At 35.8% G+C, this 20,932-nt stretch overlaps 1 protein-coding gene across 1 annotated transcript in view; it reads left to right on the top strand.

Annotated features, from left to right (window-relative positions):
- The window catches only part of MED13 (mediator complex subunit 13), a 59,517-nt gene that overhangs the window by 5,052 nt on the left and 33,533 nt on the right, over positions 1–20,932 (top strand). Inside the window, exon 3 of the mRNA XM_062592317.1 lies at positions 7,132–7,300. Coding sequence (XP_062448301.1) covers positions 7,132–7,300 — 169 coding nt within the window. The remainder of the gene's footprint in view (positions 1–7,131; positions 7,301–20,932) is intronic.

Genomic DNA, 20,932 nt, shown 5'->3' with positions numbered 1-20,932 from the left:
TTTCAAAGGGAAAGACAAGTTACTTCCTGGCAGAGACTTGTTACCTGCAAAATTGACTGGAAATTGTTTGCTGCTGACAGTTAAGGTGCTGTCTCATTTACAGTTTCTCTACCAGGTGGAAGACGAATTGTCCCAAAGAATGGGAGGGGGAAGTAAGGAAAGAACGGAGGGATTAAGAAAACTGTTGCTGCTCATGTGTCATTTATTGCCTACTGACAGGCTTCCCTTAAGAAAGGGGGATTTGAAAGAGCTGTAGTTAAAAATGTCTGAGCAGCATTAACAACTTTGATTCTGGCTTTCTTTGGTATGAAGCTATGCCTGTTGAGGAGAGGCTAGTATTCTAACAGATTTTGATTAGCTGTGATGTAGTTTCAGGGAATAATGGCCACTCATTGCCTGGAACAGATCTTCATCAGCAACGCTGAGGGATTTGAAATATGGCAGCCTTCAAGAATCTCTTTATCCCCTACAGATCCCATTTCCGAGGTCACTTTAAAAGGAAATAGTTTTGTGGGTATGCATCTATGCATATCAGATTTTTAAAAATATATGTATCTTCAGTCTGTACACTCTAGATGTTCATTCTTTGCCCTGGAGATACATTTGAATGACTGCTACTGGCTATATCTGAATTTTCATATCAAGCCTTGGATAACTGTCTTGCTGATGGTCAGGGATTGTTGTTGCCTGGGGCCATGTCAAAAGGAGGCTTGTCCTGAGATAGTGATTGATCGGTAATATTGACTTCACTCAATCATGTTTTTTTCCTTCCCCAGAAAACTATTTATTTTATATAAAATGAACAAAAAACATAAGTCTATTCCTCTCCTAACATAGCTAGAGGCAGACAGAAGCTATAAAAACGTTATTTTATCCTCCAACAATCTCAGAGGTTATGTTTGTGTTGTGACAGTGAAGCTTGATTATAGTAATTCCTGCAACTCAAAGCTTAAAGTAGGACATCTCTTCAGATTTCAGGATGTAGTGATCTCTCACTGGTCTAGTCAACAGCTATTTATTAGATGGATTTTTCTTTATTTTAAAGTGGTTATCTATACTTTTTTTTTTAATTGACTGTGGGTAGTTTCAAACGTGAAAACAGTTGGGTATGAATTATGCGCAAGAGATAATCTGAAGGAAATAGTTACAATTTGATTAATGCTTGGATAGAGGAATGCTCCAGTAAGCCTTTGACCTTCAAATTGCACCTTTTAAATGTTGAAGTATAAGATGTGGATTTTTCCTTCTGCTGGCTATTAAATCTTTTTAATTTACTTTAAAAAATTGACAGGTACATGAAAACTGTTCATGTAAGATTAATCATTCCTGTTTGTTGAGCAACCTTCAGCGCAACTCAATGAGAGATAAATGTATAAATGTGATGTTAGTCTTAGCTCTCATTCTGGGCTTGCGGGAAGGCTTTAAGAATAAGGAGAAAGGTCTGTATACTGATGCTTATCTGTTTATCCTATGTGGCAGAGATGACAACAGTTGTGGCAGCAGAGATAGTTGCATAGTTCTCAATGTGTGTGATAGATTACATCCTTGTCTCCAAACAAATCTGAATTGGTTGATTTGTGCTGTTGTCAGCATTAGGTGTCTCACTTCTCCTAATACGACAGAACCAGAATATGAGCCAGTTAACATAGCGAGAGTTTGTAAAAAGCTGGCCAGTTGCAAGTAGTCCACAGAGTGAACTTTGAAAATAATTTTGCTGGTTGTTTACTTGCATTTTTTCTTTAATGCCATTCGCTTCCTAAGACCATTTAACTCAAAGGAAAAGAATGCTTTCTTAAAATTTTTGCACCTAATGTCCATATGCTGAGCTTACTTAGGTTGTTAGTGGATACCTGTGTTCCTATGTACATAATAAGAAAGTGTTATGAATATTTGTAACTTGTTGTGTGGTAAACTGGTACTCTAGCATCCTCTGTTCTCTGTGGTGGTGATGTGTCCGCTTCAGCAAAACTGCAGATAAGCATTATGCAAAAATTCCTGAAGCAGTCTCTGTAGAATGTCTATGACTTGTCGCTTGATGTGATTACCAGCTTGAAGGTGACAGGTAATGTTTAATTTGTTCCTCTATTTATTTATTTACTTATTTTTATTTTGACAAACATACCTGTGAAATATATGTGGAGTAAGGAGAAAAATACTATGTAAGAATAAGTGAGGATTTTGTATCATAGTGAGTACAATATCACATGCATAATGTATCTCTGTGAAAGCGATGAATCCATTTAACAATGCAAGTAAAATCTGTTTATATATAGAATTACTCAAAGATGGAGGTTAGATATTAGATGGAGGAAAATATTAGAATGTTTAGCTCAAAAGTTAATTATTTATCTTACAGCTTTTCTCTTCTTGTGGTCGTACTCTAGGTTTCCAAAGAAGCAAAAAACTACAGCTATAAAGCTAACAAATGCAGAAGGATACTTATCTTGTTATCTATATAAACAAGCATAGTTGCACATTTACAAAAATGTAACACATTTTTAACAACTAGAAAATAAATTCTCTGCAGGATAGAGAAGGTATGAAGCCTACATATGTGAAGCTGGTAAAGGCTTGCACTGGAAAAGCTAATTTGTATTGATGTTGAATATTTGAGTATGGTATTTTGATAGTAACCAAAAGATGAGCATCTTTTGACTGGCTTCTCAGCTATGAAATTTTTCAACTGATCTGGATATCTGAGGGCTTTTCAGTGAATGTAAGTACAGGTACAACTTTACTGGAAACAAGATTAGGGTGTCTTACTGAGATTCTTAAATTGGTATTTTTGAATTGTAGTCAGTCTCTTTCTACACACACAATCCTTCCCCCCCCCCCCCCCCCCCCCCGCCCCGGTCTTCTCCTTTAAAGGAATATAGGCCCTTGATTACTTTTTGGTAGTTTACTGGGTAGTTCTTGCTTTGAGCAATTTCATTTAATTTTAAAGTAAAGTATTTGAGTTTAAAAATATAGTAACACTTGGAGTGAAGCTTTCTGTCATATGTTATTGTTATATTGTTCTCCATTGCAAAATAGTTCAAAAAACTTAAAAACTGGTATTCTGACAGAAAGCATGCATTAAGCTAAGATGTCAGCACTCCTTGATTCTTAAATTTGGCTGAAGATCTGTAGGTAACAAGTATGACTTAAAACGTGGAATTGAATGGAACAGAATTTATTAGAAATGCCAGGGCTTTTGTATTCAGATCATGCTTCCAAACTCCTCTCTCACAGTATGCTTGTCTAAGAGCACCTGTGAAAGAGAAGGCAGCAGAGTAAGTGCAAGTGAGCTTTACTGTTGTTTCAGGTAAACTGCATGAAGAGTGTAAAGCAGAACATAATAATGAAAGCAGATCAGCATTCTAAAACTTTCATTAATTTTGGATGGTAGTAATATCAAGGAGATGTTAACTGAGGAAGATTTGCCCTTTTTTTGTATTATAGAAGTTATGTTTTCCTGACCATCATTATTTCCAATAATTCTTTATTTCATGATACTACATAGCTTCACTTAAGGAAAATGCTCCACTTAATTTTGTTCCCTCTCTTTTTAGACCAAATAGTCATTATACTGGAGTGTGATATGTATGCATCTTTATGTATGTTTTTATATAATATTTTATTCACTATATAGTGTATATATACATATATGTTACATATAATATATAGTATGTCTTACATGTATGTCTTTAAAATATATATAAATATTAATAGAAATGTATGAAAGAGTAGAGTGGTTTAGACAGTTAAAAGGACTAGTTAGAATATTTGTAATGTCCAAGTTGCCAGAGCACTCTTGTGGTTGTCACTCATCTGGAGTGAAATTGTGATTTAACACCATAAAATAAATAAGCAACTTTTTGATCTTTTTGATCTGCTATTACCATCAGGGTGAACATTTAGGATTATTCTGTTTAAGAAATATTTCAAGACAAAAGTATCTCTTCCTCTTCTTCCTTTTTTTAGTAGTATGCTTTGTACAATTTCTGTTAAGTAGGAGACTCTTCTGACATTGAGAGAAAATAATCTGAGCAAAGAAAAAAGACAGATGGGACATGTGAGCAGATGTCATAATTCATTTCTTCCATCCCCCATGCAGGAAGGGGGAGAGGATTAAATAGACTTCAAAAGGACACACAACACTTATTTATTGCTATTATTTGCATCTATTTGAATGATGTTCTGAAATGAGAGAATCTCTAGCTGTCATCTTATTTAATCTTAATTTTCTGTAGCAAGATTCACTTGGGTTTAAGCAGGTGGTCTTATTCTGGATACCAGACATTCTTTCTGATCAGTATGTATGTTTATAGCATACTCCCTTTATAAATGTTAAAGTTTTAAATTGTAACTTCCTTGTAATGCCTTCCACTTTCCCACATTCTGTGATTCCGTGATAATGTGCTCGTCTTCTGTAATTCTGAAGAGCTCTCTGAGTTGTCTTAATTTACTGCTGGAACAATCCTGTGGCAAGTTCTTACATGTAAACTTCTGTTCATAACCTTGTTGTCAGCATAACTATTAATGTTAAATGAGATACGTAGCACTTTATAGTGTCTTCAGAAAATGGAACCCTCTCCTTTGTGCCCATAGTCTGACTATTGAAGTACAAGCCCTGAATTACACTTCTGTATAGTTGTGATTTTCTCTCCTTTGATACACTAATACGTCAAAACAAAATTAGACATAAAGGCTGGGAATAGCTCTTTCTTCTTTATAACATGTAATTGATGCAGGACATGTTCTTGGAATGATTTTTTTTTCTTTTTTTAATTACAAGAGCCATATAGAAACCAACTATTTAACCTTTGAAATGGTGTGGAGTTTATTGTGCAGTTAAAGTCCAATATCATTAAGCTTTGTAGTTAATGTTTGTTCTATTGAGCTGCTTGTTTGCCACTAGTTGAGCAGTATGTGCTGAACAGCAAAGCTGCCTCTAGGATAGGGTTGCTAGTTTGTGTATGTCTACAAATCTCTGCACTCAGGAAAAATGTGTCCTCTTGGCACAGACATTTTATACCCTTTGACTTTGAACCTTTGTTGCTTTTTGTTACAAGTTTCTTGTACGATGTTTCCTTAGTAAGTTACTACATTACTTGTAGCTGTATAATTAAATAAAAAAAATTGTTGATATGCTGAAATAATGATGGAGACAAAAAAGCATTGTGAAGTCTCCCTTATTTGAGAAATGCAGTTCCTTGCTTTGCCTTCTTTTTACCGGAAAATGATCTCAGGTAACTACTTGTCTGTAATGATGTGCATCTCTTCTAAATTATGGGACAGGTCTGTTTACTCTTCTTTTGTCCCTCTGAGAATGATACTGGGACAAAGAGTAATTTTTAACTTGTAGTACTGACCTGGAGTGAAGACATGTATTTTACTTTTGTGGAATGTAGCAAGCTACAGATAATGACCCTAAAATTCTAGTTGCCATAGTATCTTGAAACTCCTCTCTCTTATGTATTAAACATTACTTACTGTAATAATCTATATAAAGTTTTTTTCCTAAATAAAACTTGTCTCATTTTCAATATGCTCTCGCATTTAAGTTGTTGAGACTTTAGTTAATGCTATTGCAGTCTTTTAAGCTTGTAAGTGGCTTCCAGATAAAGGTGAAGGGACTTATTTCAAAGGGGGATTTAAAATGCAAGGACTTGACTTTTCTAACCATTGAGCAGACCAGTGACAAGGTATTTGGACCAAAATTCTTTGTGAAGAGGTGGTGAGCAGAAAAGTCTCTGTTATAAGAGTGGTTACATGGAATTAAATCTAAACCCAAATTTCTCTTCTTAGAAGTGTGCAGTGAAAGCATGAGGGGCGACGAACATGAGATATGAGCAACTTATTTGAACTTTGAGTGGAGCAGATGACCTCCAGAGGTCCCTTTTCAACCTGAATTATTCTATGACTATCCAGAGACTGAAGTAAAAATATATCTCCTTATCTGTGTCAGACAATCTTTTAGTCTCTGCTGCTACCTGGAGTATAAAAGCAAAGGCAGTGTAACTATACTAGGTTAGTCCAAGGTGACCAATAGCACATGCTTAAGGGTATGTGTAAAACACAGTATACTGGGGAGTTGCAGCCATAAAGCTAACAGCTGATTGTTAGTAATTTGAGGACAAGATCTTGAGGTTTCTTATATTGTGCTCCATGTTATATGTTGCTGGAAATTAATGATATTATATATGTACTGTGAGATACTACAGGAACTTTAAAATGTCCCTCATTTTTCTTGTGTAACGTAGCTGCCATGGTAATTCTCTGGACCCATATGTATACTCCTAGGGCTAGTAAACTACTTTCAAGCACTAATTTGAGCCAGAATGGTGGAAGAGATTACAGCTTCTTGTAAGGAATCTTGCCCTCCAGTTTGGCAAGTCAACTTGCTTCGTGCAAGTTGGAATCCACGACTGGTTTTGATTTAGGGGCCACAGGACTTTGCAGTGAAACACTGAGATCTTATCTGTATGAGCAGAGCTTTGTCTTTGCTTGCTGCTTTCCTCTTCTACTCTATGGTTAGAAAGCAGGACTAGCCTGCTTAGATATCTTTATTTTTTGTTTTGATGAGTCTCCTGGGGCAGATTCAGGCTGTTCTTACCAATGTTTTCCACAACTTACTTTTTTTTCCTCATCAAAAAATTGATAAATGTTAAGGGTCAGTTAATCAATGAGATGTTCCCCAACTCTCCTCAGTCAATGATAGCTAAAAATATTCAGGTGTATTAAAAATCTGACCTCGGGCAATTGTTCTTAAGCATAATTGTCAACTATTTTTTCAGGGTAAATAGTTCAGACTTGTCAAAACATGAGCCACCTTGCAAACAGATTGGTATACACTGATCTTCTGGGATCAAATATATAATATCCTGCTGCTAGTTGTTTCCTTTTGTGTGCAAATACTTTTTTTTGAGAGAGAGAGAGATTTCTGTATCTGACTACTTTTAGCAGTTATATTGCTATCAGTAGAGTTTTTACCTGGATGCTACAAGATTATTATTATTTTTTAATTACAAGTTATGCTATGAATATCTTAAAAGCTTGTGGGGGAGGGAAGGAAGGATGTTGTAATATATCTAGAACATGAAATAGTAGGATTGAACTCTATTAATTTTGCTTTCCTTTGCATTGTAGAAGAAGAAGATGGTGTTTGGGAGAATGGACTTTCTTATGAATGTCGCACTCTACTCTTCAAAGCCGTTCATAACCTTTTGGAGAGGTGTTTAATGAATCGGAATTTTGTACGCATTGGGAAATGGTTTGTGAAGCCTTATGAGAAAGATGAAAAACCTATAAACAAAAGGTAGGTATTTTGTCTTATTTAATAAGTGGTAGAGTTTGCTACTTCTAGCATAAAGCTTAAACATCTATTTAAGAACACTCCATGGTTTGTTTGGGATCCTAAGTCTTCAATCTTTTTTCTGCCTTTTTTGAGTTTTTCAAAACTTCCTTATAAAGAGAAGAAATAATACTGAAAACAATAGGAAGTATTTTCTGTACTGGTGGTCATGTGTAGGTTGCAAGATCTTGAAAAGAAGCTAGAGCCTGGAAGAAAGACAAGGATAACTGTCTGTGAAGAGATACCTGATGTGGACCTACCAGTATAATGGTTGAGACTATTTCTGGTTTGGAAATGCTACTAAAAACTCATTCTTTGAGCAAGCAGGATCTAGGGAGCAGTTTACAGGCAGCAGGTGTGGTTTGGGCAAATTGCATCTTACTAGAGATGTTGAGAAGGAGGTTTGTAATGCCAGCTGCTGTTCAGAAATAAGGTTGCATTGGGGAACATTGGTGTTGAAAGAATACATATGGCCCCCATATTGAGGGGGAGCAGAAAGGACAGAATTTTCCTCTAGATTGGAAGGACTTCTTCTCATGGTTCTAACGTGGTTTGACATTGTCTTTGTTGCCTAGTGATAAATAACAAAATGAGTAAAAACTAGGTTATCTGGAACAAGTTTAATCGCTGTTCCCAAATCAGCTTTTAAAATCCAAAGTAATTTAAAGCTTAGAGGGTGTTTTTTTTTTTTTTCCCCCTTTCCCTTCCCTCCCATGTGTGGGTGTTTTGGGGTGTGTGTGTGTGTGTGTGTGTGTGTGTGTGTGTTAAATCTTGCATGCAGGAAACTTTGAGATCAGTGGCTTTGCTGTTTGGGTGTGGAGTTGGCCTTTGTTGGCATCTTCTGCAATAAATTTCAACTTGAAAGAGAACTAGAGCTGTTTTGTAGTAAAAGGAGCAGAAGCACATGTTTATGTGTGTTTATATTAGTAGCTGTGAACTTCTGCTTTTAATTTATGTATAAACTTGTCCTTTATTTCTAGGTATTCTTTCTCCACCCTAAACAGGGCAAATATCTCCTCTCTGAGATGTCCATGTCCATCTATTTCTTCTGTCTGTTGGCAGTTGATGCTGTAAATCAGTAATAAGGAGTTTACTTTTAACTATTTAGGCCAAAGTTATCTTGGCACAGTCTGGCTCATCTCATTTGAGGAACTGGTTTTCCAAATTGCTGTTTGAAGTTGGCATTAGTTATGTCATCTCTTACAGTAATTCTGTAAACCTCTTTGCAGCAGCTGAAAAAGCTGCTGCAAACTTTTAAAAATATAATGGCAGTATTTGTTTAATTTGGAGACTCTTAGCTTTTTTTAGAAAGGTCAGAAGGTCAGCCTGCTTGATGAAAATAACTCTCTGAAGGAATTGTTTTGTGGGTAAGTGCACAACATCGTAAGTGGTCTAGGATTAGTAGGAAATTTGTAGAAAGGTGAGACAAATGTGTATAAAAATATGATTTTAGGCATTTCACAGAAATCTTTAGTTTCCTTTAAGACAGCTTCTTAAAAACAACTACTCAGAATAAAGTGGTATTCAGTTAAGAAAGGAGAGTGGTGAAAAGATGTGCATACTCTTGGAACGTTTTCCTCATCCCTTGTGGGAATATCCATAATTTGAATAATCTGTATTCTCTGAAAAGTTGGACTGCATGGAGGAATCAACTCAGGCTTCTGTTCCATGCAACTTCCTGCAGGTAGAAACACGGATCATTGATAGAGACACTTTGTGGTATGTTTCCTGTAGCTGGAAAGTTTGTCACTTCTGTGTTTGAGGTGGAAATGTCGACTGGAATGGTTTGTGTGGATTTTATTCTCCTGTGTAAATTGGAAGGCTCATCTAGTCAAAAGAGATGTTTTCCTCTTACCAAATGTTAAGCACAACATTGCAGCAAAGCATAAGGCTAGTGCTCAGCACAAAGACTTGCAGCCTGTCTAGAAAACACTCCGAATGTTGCCTTATGTGCACCCTTATTGCCTTATTAGATAAGTGGTATTACAGCTATATAGGCATGTCACAGCTGTTTAGTTTTGGTTGGTTCTAGACTTCTGCATATGTTCCATTTCATCAGCAAGTTATTTACTAAGGAGGGAAAGATAAGTTTATCTTTTCTTGTAGTTTTTTTAAAAAAGACGTTCTTCTGCTCATGGACACGCATCTTAACAGTCAGAATGTTTTGAAGCTGTATTTTTGTCTTTTTGGAGTTTTCCCTAGTTTTCCCTATTTTTCAAGCAGGAGTTGTAATATTCATGATGCTGATCTTGAAAATATGTCATATAGCTCCTTGGTGTAAGAAGAAGAGTCTTCCCCCCCCTCCCCCCAAAGAACTGGTCTGTTTCTTCCTCTGTTAGGGGTGTATCATAGAGAATACTACCTCTCTGTTTAGGAAGGTATATATACTTCTCTATAGTGCTTGTACTGGTTAAATGGAAGCCGCCTTCTTAGGGAAGAAAAAGGTTACTTTATGATAGTTTTAGTGTGTGCTGGTATATTTTTGTTCCTTTGCTGCTTGCAAAACTTATTAAATGGGGGGGAAGTATAGAAGAAAATGGCATATATGCAAGAAAATGAAAACTTTTGCCCATTCCCTGGTACACCTGCATGAATGTTACCTTGCTTCAAGTCAGACCTTGTAATTGTTATTTTTTGGTATCGACTTCCATACCTATCATTTCATATACTTTGCTCTTTTGGGGACTGCTCTTTGCATTAGCGTTGAGAAACCCTGAATATAGAATTTGCAAGCCTATATAACTTTAAAGTGCTTATTATACTGGGTAAGAAGTATGTCTGCTACCAGTCTGCTTCAGATAGTAGTTTATACTGTCGTACTTTGGGATTTAGCTGACTACTGTACGGACTTGTTCTCTGTGTATTATAACTGTAGTTCTAGATAAGGTTGGTTGTGTTTACTGTCAATCTTTAGATTCAAAAGCTTTTAGATACTGGTTGGTCAGTGCTGTTGATCCTAGGAGTAATTTCTTACATGTGCTTTCTGAAGTTATAATTGACCAATGTACAGGGTCTCAGTCCCACTTTTTCCACTTCCTTTCTCTTTGACCAACATGCAGATAGGATCAGCTCCAAATAAAAGGAATAGCTCTATCTTATTTTTCTGAGCTCTGTTTGAAAATGTGTTTCCATGGTATGTGAGGTTTTCTGTTATCTGGTATCCTGGCCATAGCAGTCGCTTGTGTTGTGGTTTTCTTGTGCAGTGGTGCAACAGGGAACTAAGATTCTGCATGCCATTCAGTTATGTCGTGTAATAGCTTTGTATGGGATGCAGCAGGCCAGGAGGTCTATGACATAAGGGTGTGATTTCTAGTAGGTGGTTGGCTGAGATGACACATCCTCAGGCAACCATGGCTTCCTTTCTGTTGCTATGTCACTTTTTTCTGCCTGTGTAAGGATATATTTAAAGAGCCTGTTTTCATCATTGTGTAGCATGTTCTATTTTTAAGAGTACAGCCCTTGATGTTTGTAAATTGGTGCCACTGTGACACATGAATAAATGATCAAGAAAGTAAGAATTACACAGTTTTAGGTGTTTGCTATTTAATTAAACGTATGGTGTAATCCTTAATCTATTAAACTATTGTTTAATCTCCTCTAAAAATACTGGAAAAGAAAAAAACTCAAATGCATGTGTTGTACAGCCACACAGACTGCATGCTGAGAAGGCTGCAAGATAACCCTGACCTGCTCTCCCCTCCTTTCCCCTAGTCTAAAACCAGCATCGAGAAAAGTGAGGCAGTTGTATTTGGTGAAACTTGATCTGTTAGAACAAGTCAGGATTACAATGCCTGAGGAAACTGTCTGACGTTTTGGAGTATGCTAGTTCCACTTCTCTTTACAGATAGTAAAGGAAGGAGTAGCAAACAGCCTAAAGTTTCTTTTGTTAATTTGCAAGTGGGTGACTTCCAGAGTTCTTGGGAATGGGTGAAGGGGGTCAGCGGGGAGAACAACAGAAGAATAAAAGACTAAATAGGGTGTTTTGCTAATGATCTTAGTTGTAAAGAAACAGATCATTGCTTCAGTGCTTTGTAACTCTTTCCAATCACTTAAAGCAAGGTGGATTGCAGAATCTCAGTAAGGTAACTTAAATGACTATGTATTGAATTACAAAATTTGACAAATAACGTTTTTCTTCTTCTCTCTTTCCACCCTATCATAGTGTGGTGTCGTCATGTTCACAAGCATGGTTATGTATGTTTTAATTTGTAAATCCACACTTTAAGCATAAGAGATGAAGATTGTCAACTGCTGCATTCATCTGTATGTCTCTTGTCTGGTTAGACTGCTCAAGTAACATGCCTTTGGATGAGGCTTTTCCTCTGCCTAGAATCAATATAACTAGGAAACTTGTTAGGTTAAACACTACTTTAGATATGATTCTGTAATGAAGATCAAATCTGACGATGATAACCGAAAATAAAAGCATGAAGTGCTTATATGGAGCCCATTTGAAGTTTTGGTTAAAAAAAAAATTTTGGTAATTTTTAATGCAATTGAAAGATTAGTAAGCAAATAATTGAGTAATCCTGATTTAGTGGGATGATCTAATACAGAACTGGAAAGCCAGCATACTAAAAGCTACTGTATTACTTGTATGATTGCTTGTAAGTAGGAAATAATATAACCAGTTGCATGGGATGGCAAACCAGAACTGGTGTCTCACATGCTCACTTGGGGGAGGGGGAGATTCATATGTGTGTGTGTGTGTGTGTATATATATATATATGTGTGTGTGTGTGTGTATATATATATATATATACACACACACACACATATATATATATGTGTGTGTGTGTGTATATATATATATATGTGTGTGTGTATATATATATATACACATATATATACACATACATACATATATATATATATATATATATATATATTTTAGGGGATAAACTTATAGCTTACAAAATAAAACTTGCTTCAAGTTTTGCAGGTAATGCTGTTTAACCTTAGTCTGGATGCAGGATATATGCCAACCTAACTTTGTTTTATTTTTCTGTGGAAATACTATTGTATCTAACTGATATAAGTAATAAGTATATGAACTCATGGGAAATGACTGCTGAAAAATATTCTAGATATAAATTTGCTTCTCTTTTGTAAGCCTTTGTAGATGTAATTATCATGATTGTAAGGTGTACTTATCACAGTTCTGAGCATAATTTTTTGTTCTTTGCCTCATCTTGCTAAAGAGAAAGAGGTAAAGCTCACCACAGTGAATACAGTTCCTGAGCTTGGTGCAAGTGTAACACATCTGCAACCTTGAATGGCTATGGCTTTGGTGTGTATGTAATTTTCCCCCCGCCCCCAAATGGGACATGGAAATTATCTTATTGCCTACTTCAGAAATGTTTATATTCGTAATGTAATAATTATTCTGAAGGAGATCAGCTGTTGTCTGTTGGTCTTGACTGCCCTTGAGACAAAGGGAATATTAAGCTTTGGGTCCTGAGTCCGTGTTCCTACTCTATCGCTGTGTTTGACTGCCTTTTTTGCTATTTACCATTCAGTGGTCTTTTGATAGAATAGAATAATTTCTTGCTTCCTCCAGAGGCATGCCCTGATGGTTTTTTAAGGAACAGAAAAAGGAGATTTCTGGGGTTTAACACTCAAAATTCTTCATCATTTAACTTCTTTGAGTTAACTAAACAAGTAAAACATGTAGCTATAGGTTTTGTTTTTGTATAATTATTGTGAAACCTTAAGTGTTGAAACTAAAAGGCTCCTCTTTTATACTGTTGGGGATATTTTCTGTAATCTGTTAAGTCTGTTCTACTCTTCTTGCTGTGTAAATTCCCTCCTATATTAATCTTTAAATCAAACAATGTCAACATTTTTTTACAACAGCTCTAATGAGGCTGTTCTGGCATCACGTACGGGCAGGAGAGCAGGTGATGTTTTTCCTTTTACTGTAGACAGCTGGAATCAAGAGCTGCTGTAAGTAGGACAGTGCAGGATAAACAGCAGGAGCTGAGAGCATTGATCACATGATTGTCTCTTTGGAATATTGGGTTGCTACAGAGACTACTAGCAGACAAATTTAGCATTTTACATCACAAAGCAGTTTTCTCGTATTTAGCATAAGTTGCAATGGTAGTTGGTTCATCAGGAAAAATGAAAAAATGATATGGCTCTGGGTTTTTAGCTTTGAAAAATGAATGTGTGCTCTATCTCATCGCTGAGCAGTATGATAATACAAAAGCATATAGATACTTCAGATTTTTGTTAAATTAAAAATTCCTAATGCATTTTAGTTTTGAACTTTGAAAATAAATATCTGGCTTAACAACGTTTTTGTAATTGTTTCAGAATGAGACAGAGCAATAACTTGAAAGCTGATGTTACTTTTAAAAAGGAGTAATGTCTAGCTATTATTGCTTTCCAAATATATGCTGAGTTATTTTATAGTACATGGATGTTCTATTGTGAAAGCTCAAGTTCAGATAATTGAGATTTGCATTCTGAATAATTAAAGGATGCTAAAATGTAAGACAGCAACTTTATTAGTCTTGTTTTAGATTCTGAAATACAGGAACAAGAGCCAGCTCTTGTTGTAGTATTGCTTGTAATTGCTGTATCTGGAGAAATATTTATATTCGTGTGTGTTATATATCTGTATAAACTTCTAGTTGCGTTGCATTTAAAAAATATTTTTGCTTCTAGGTAAGAAGTCATGCTATGTTTTCAGTCAATAGGATACAAAAATCCTCAATTTATTTCAAACCCTTTTTTTTATGCGGGAAGCTAAGCCTGTTAACAATGAACTTTTAAAAATGTGGAAGTTTTTGAGGTGAAAATGACTTACTAAATTGTGGAACAAAGGTCATTTATTACATTTGTATTTGATTTGGTATACACAGCTTAGTTATGGAATAAACAAATATTTTAACTTGCAAGTCTTGCTAAAAACAAAACATCCTTAGCTGTGTGAAAAATACTTAGAGAGCCTTTGACAGTAGTCATTAATGATACGCTTTGAACTAAGTTTTTTTTTTTCTGCTTTGCTATTAGCTATGTTTTTTGCTTTGTGTTATCATCAAAATCAGCTTTCTGCTATATTTACCTTCATGACCATAGGGAGTTACTGAAAGAGATGCTTAGAAAAATGTCTGCTGTTCCAGCTCACTGTCAGTAGTTAGAGAAGCATTTGTGTTTTGAGATGTTATTGTTTCATGTTAAAATGGAGCATACGTAGCTCATTAGAAAATATAAATGCAGATGTGTTCAAATTTCTTTGAATTTTCACATAAAGGATATTAATGCCATTGTGTCTGAAAGGGAGTGCAGACCTTGTGATAGGGGCTTATACAAACCCTGATGTTACAGGAAAACTTGTAGTCAAGGGCAAGAAAAGCATGTTTGTGAATTGATTAATGGTGATTCAATCTCCTATCATAGAAAGTAGTACTGCAATATAATGAGTATATGTGATAGTGTTTTCTTCTTAGAGAACCAGCTACTAATTTCTCCCATTCTGTCCCCCCCACACTCAAAAAAAATCGACCCCTCCCAAAGTATTTCATAATTGAAACAAGTGCACCACTCTTGGCTTTTTATTTACTTATTTGTTTGGTCTCTTCTTTCTTAAAAAAAAAAAAAATCCTGGCAATTTTTTGATGCTACATTAATATAACACTTATTTTCATATTTTGCTTATTGTAGGCACTAAAACATTTAATTTCTTGCTTATTTCTAGTCTGAATTAAGATTGTGGGTTTACTCAGTTCAGGATTATGTAATGGTGAACAGAATGGAAAAAGCCATCTCAAAATAAGATTTGTTTTGAAGCAGTATAGGCATGAAGGTGTCTGCAGAGAGAACTTCACTTCATTAATGCTCTGCAGTGTGAAGACTATTCCTGGATGATATATGTAGTCACAACAAACTGTTCTGAACAAGTACTTGCAAAGAAAAGGTAGTAGATAGGTGGTTTTGAGGGAGTTGCTTGTGCTTCTCTTCCAAGAACTTGAAAGCCTCGAGTGGCTTGGCAGCTTCACTTTCTTCTCCATGATGGGAAGTCTAGAGGGTTGACTAACAAAGAACAAAACATGTAGTGCAACACTGTGTAAGGAAGAGGATGAGTGATGTTGAGCGTATGATCAGGTATGTAATTCCTCTAGTCTTTTGTTCTTTGACACATCTGTTTTTTGTCCAGTCTATGCTCGTTGCAAGTGTTGCCCCTCAAGCCTTGCTAAAGGAAAAAAGAATGAATATGAAGTTTCTTTAGGGCTCTGGGTTTTTATTTAAGTTTACTCTTTCCAAAAGAATCTATTCCATTGGAAGAATGTGTTCATTCCTCCCATGAATTAACTGTAGAAAGCAAGTGTCACCTTTTAAAAGAAAGCTCTTTGATACCCTTTAAAAGACATACTGAAATAGTCTGGCTAAATTTTGTAGTGAAAAATAGCTATTTGGAGACACTGCTATTCAGGCAACTATGATGCATCATCTTGGAACTGCCAGGTCAATTGCCGCTTATGATGACTGCTGTCAGTGAGTCATGTTATACTGATTCTTGGTCAAAATACTCCAAAGCAGTCTGGTGTTGGCCAGTGTGTCCCAGTTCTTGGCAGATTCTCTGTAATACTCTGAAATAGAGAGGCATATTAATGAGTGACTTAAAACTCTAGCTGATGTGTCTGTGTTCCTAGACAAGGTGTTCTGTGGCACCGAAAAGGGAATGATAGAATCTTAGTTTTGACAGTTGCTAGGTCTGAGAAAGTAATTCTGCAATGTCCGTTTTCCTCATCTAGCAAACAGTAATAACGTATGTAGTTAATGAGAATACGGTAAGTCTTATTTTGGTAGGATTTGCAGTTCTCCAACTCAACTAGCTGTCTTTGGTTCAACACAAAAATAACTTGCAAAGACAAGATAGGAAAAAATTTGATCATAATTATGAAAACAAAAGAATACAGACCTCTCTATTGTAACTGTAAAATTTGAAGGCTTTATCAATTTACTATTAAATGTACTCTGCACTGTTGTAATTGGAGACTTCCTTGTTGCTTCTGATGTTGCAGTCTACTTGCCTTTCAGCTGTAGTGTGGTGCAGATTTGAAGTATGCAATCTAGTGAAGTGTGGATTAGTGAGGGTCTAATGCAGCTAATGTTTGTGAAGCATTTTGAAAATATAAAGCTCTATGTAAGTACTAATGTGGAGGAAAAACGGGCCTAATTACCTTTTTATCAAGGAGATATTTTCAGATTTGCTAATGGATATGTAGAAACTTCATGTATATGTAAATTTTAGTGTGTGTTCCCCTCCTTCCCTTCCGTTTCTCTTAAAAGGCGAGAGTAGAAATTGCATTCACTATGTCTAAATCAATTTGTTTCTCCTCACATGGAATCACACAATCCTTTGTCTCTGAACTAAAACGTGTCGTTGTTTTCTATGATTTAGGTGAGGGAGCAGATGAAATCTGGGAAATCAAAAATCTTGTTCATACAGATGTATCTTAATGGAATACAAGGAGGACTGAAGAATACTTAAAACAGCGTTGTTTTTGAAGAATCTCTTAAATGTTTTAAATAAAAATAAGTTGCTTTCGGTGGTAGAATGCTTTCTGACTGAACTGTGTTGTGTGCAGATCGAATAATTTGTAAAGAATGCTCGTTCTGATGACAAATTTCATTAACATAGATATTTAGAGGTCTGTTACCAGTATTGGAGAAGGGATTATTAATGTTAGAGTTCTGATTAGACTTCAGTGAAATTACCTCGGTTAGAAATATTAATAGAATAGCTTCATATTCAGGGGTGGGAGGGAACAGAATGAGACATTTGGGAGTAGTATTTTTGTTTTCAGAATTTTCCATTGAAATTCTGTTCTCCGCTCTTATTACATATGCATGTGCAGCAATACCTGATCATACTGTAAAAGTACCAAAAAAGTAGCGACTGATTAGGAGCTTTAGTGCAGGCTTTTATTTTTTGGTGTATCTGTTCCTCAAGGCCTTTAGTTAATTCTCTCTGCATGCAGACAGAATTTAACTTCTGAGCACTGTTGTATAGGTCTTAATATATATTATGGTTACGAGATGCTCTCCAGAAATTATCTAGTGACCTTCTGAGCTACTTAAGAAAAATGTCTGCAAATAAATATATAGGATGAAATCTTTGTTAGTTGGCAGGAAACCACCATTTTTTCCCTCCATTTGTGTCCTCTGGTACTAACTGAATTGTAGAAGCAGTTTGCTTATTTACCCCCAAGTGAAATGCTTTTTGGCCAGTTAAGCAGGCTGAAGGATCTCCTCTCCTTGCTTCATTAGAATTGCTGGCTGTGATGCGAGCCACTGAGGATAGGAAATAAAAAGTTAATAATGGTGGATTTTTTATTTTTTATTTTATTTTATTTTTTTTAAGATACCAGTAAGGTTTGGTAATATTCTTCCTGAACTGAGGTTGAGGAGGTGACACTGCCATCGCGTACAGTGGACGTCTTGAAGCTAAGGAATTTGAGAATGTACAAATGTACTAACTAACTAAAATTTTATATATATATGTGTGTGTGTGTATATATATGTATATATATATATATATATACATATATATATATAAAATAAAATATATTGCTTAGTCTCCAAATGAAAAATGATATCTACAGGGCATCCAGTAACATAGCACTGGTTCCATCTTCCTTCTTTTTTCTACTCCCTTGCCAGGAATTTTGGTATGTTTGATTTCTTTCATATGCATTAATGTTTTTCCTGAAGTTTTATAGTCTCACAATGATGACATTAAATGTGAAGAAATAGTGCCTGAGCATGATTAGTTAGCAAGAAACTTAATGCTGTGTTTGGCCTCATAAAGTACTAGTTTTGCCTTTGTGTTGGCCTTTAGTTTAAAGAAGGTTATCACATTTTCAGGAGATACTGTGTCTGTGCACCATGTGGAAATCTGCTTCCAGTAGCTTGAGTTTAAGGATGGCAGTATGTTACTGTACTTTTCTAATAGGAGATAAAATCTGATTGTTCTCCATAAAATGTCCTCACTGCATCTCTGGAAATACTGACAAAAAAATCTAAGGTGGTGTGCATGATTTTGCTGTTTAATACTTAAATTTATAAGCAGAATTAGTGAAAAATTCATAACAAAGCTGCTTGCAGCTTTCATGCCAAAGCTGTTAGAATGATGTCAGTGGCAACAATGACTACTCTCTTACTTTTTGTTATTTATTTATTGAGACTTCTTTCCTGCTGAGTGGGGGAGATGAGCTCTTTTCTTTTTGCCCTTTATTTATTATTTTGGCTTTTACATGATGACCTTGAATTTTCCTTGCTGCTATTTAGGACTAGTTTTGCACTGTAGCCAATTGAAATGCTTCTGTTATCTTACTGATTCTTTTCTTTGTCTTGATTTTTCTGAGTTCTTCCCAATTATAGTACAAATGGCTGTTCTTCATCTCTGCAGTAATTTTGTGTTTACATGAGACATAGCTGAATCACATTTACAATGTATTTAAAGAATATGTGCTTTTACTTTAAAACTTTGCTTCATCTATACTAACCTTCTAAACTGCTGCATATCACTCTGAAAAACAGCACTATCCACTATTTCACCTTAACAGTCCAATATGGGTTTAAATTAAAATTCTATTTGACAAGATCTGTCTTCACTTATCTGCATAAAGATTAAACTTTAATCAGATTTCCATACTTGAACTTAGTGGTGTTTGCTAACCACGTGACTCTTGGCTTCACTTGAACTTCACTTGAACTTCAAGTCAACAACAAGATGCTTAGCTCAATTATTGCTGGATTTTGGAAACTAACTTTATTGGGATTCCAGACCAGAATGATATTTCACCTGTAGCAAGTATACTGTCTGGAGCTGGATTACTGAAGCAGTTGTGCAAAGTTGTTATCAGAGAAGGGTGATAATCAACTTGTATATCTGGATCCTGACTTTCATGTTCCTAGGAAAACACTGCACAGCTGGTTGGAGTGCCACTGCGGACCTGATGCACCTTGAAAATTCTTATGGTCCAGTCAGTCAAGGCCAGCCATTTAGAGCAGTTACTCATCAAGGTCACTTCATGGCCTGCTTTAAGCTTTTATTATAAAAGATGTTGTGTTGAACTGCTTGTTTTTCCCTGAACAGTTTGTGGGTGTTCTCGTGCTTGAAGTGTTTTAATTATCTAATTGAAATCTGTTGGTGCTTGAACCCATTCCTTTGACACTAGCCTGCCTGCCTTCTCATTGGGATGGTGAGAAGCAACTCTGGTGGTTGCTTTTTGCCTTTTTTTTTTTTTTTTTTTGTTTGTTTTTTTTTTGGGGGGGGGGGTGAGTTGAGATTTAGAAAATTCCAAATACCAGAATTCTGGAAACTTCCTCCCGCCCTCAAATTTTTCTGACCTACTATCTACCTCCCAGTGGAGGAGACATCTGGAAAATGCCAATGGAAAATGCCAATGAAAAAGTATCCAGTGCCTGTGGGGGTTCAGTAGGGTTGTCTAGGCACTTGGAGTTTCAGTGCTTCAGTGGCCTAGAGGCCTGTTTGTAACCTTTTCAGATATGCAAAACTTGGTTTGTGTTCTCGTGCTGTAGTCTAATAAATATAGGCATTTCACAAGCTCAGAGAGCATGTGCTCAATCCTAGGCTTCTTAATTGATGGGATCTAATTTTCTTTTTTTGGAGAAATGGTAGTGTTAACTTCCTATAGTCTTTTTAGGATGACTGTAGTTCATGGAAGGACTTTTCCATTTGATTTTGCTATTATATTAATATCTGCTATTTTGCCTCGCTTCAGTTAGTTTGTTTCCCATGGCTTTTTGTTTTAATGAGACTGAGCAGGTGCTTGATACTGTCTTCTGTATGGAAAAGGAGTTATTTTATATTCCGTGGTCTATTAAGTACTTTTTAAGGTTTTCCCTGACTTTCATTCTTGTATTACTCAAATGCTTTGGTAGACCTAATTTAACGTCCCTTGTAAATAACATCATCTTGCTCTTAAACATCTGTGGGAGTCTTTTGGTCTAGCAGACGCTTGAGGTAATTTGAAGCTAATATAACTCAAAATTGCCATGCCTGTACAACTTCCTTTAAATGAATAAAATCAGAGGTAACTTGGATGGAACTGGGTATGAAGATGTACTATTTACGTGCCTTGGCAGAGATCTTAAATTTTCTGTTTTCCTTGATTTTGTTTTTTTTTTTCCATTCTTTTCCTGGCCTTTATTTAAAACTAGTAGACTATATTTCACGTAAGACACTCAAATGATTTGGATGTATTACTGAGGACTATGATAGTTGTACTTGCAGATGCTTAACTGTATTTTTCATAACAAAACAGCAGACAGGGCTGTAAAAACTGGGATGTCTCTGAACCTGATCTTGGTAGGGGAGAGCTTTTACTAAGGTGATAACTAGCTATGCACAGCACATCATTAACAGACTTTAATTCAGAATTGTATAGAGGAGATATATTTGTCTAGTTTTGCTGCACAGGACTTCTTTTAAGCTTATCTCTGGCTTCTCTGCTAACATAAGTTATAAGTGAAGCATCTGATATAAAACAGGTATTTGCTTTAACTTAAGTCATTGCTAAATAGGGTTGTTATTTTTTAAGTTGATATCATCTTCCC

The sequence above is a fragment of the Rhea pennata genome, chromosome 20, assembly GCF_028389875.1.
Source record: "Rhea pennata isolate bPtePen1 chromosome 20, bPtePen1.pri, whole genome shotgun sequence".
In the NCBI taxonomy this organism is placed as follows: Eukaryota; Metazoa; Chordata; class Aves; order Rheiformes; family Rheidae; genus Rhea; species Rhea pennata.
The sequence above is the reverse complement of the archived record's forward strand: the minus strand, read 5'-3'. Positions and strand labels throughout refer to the sequence as shown.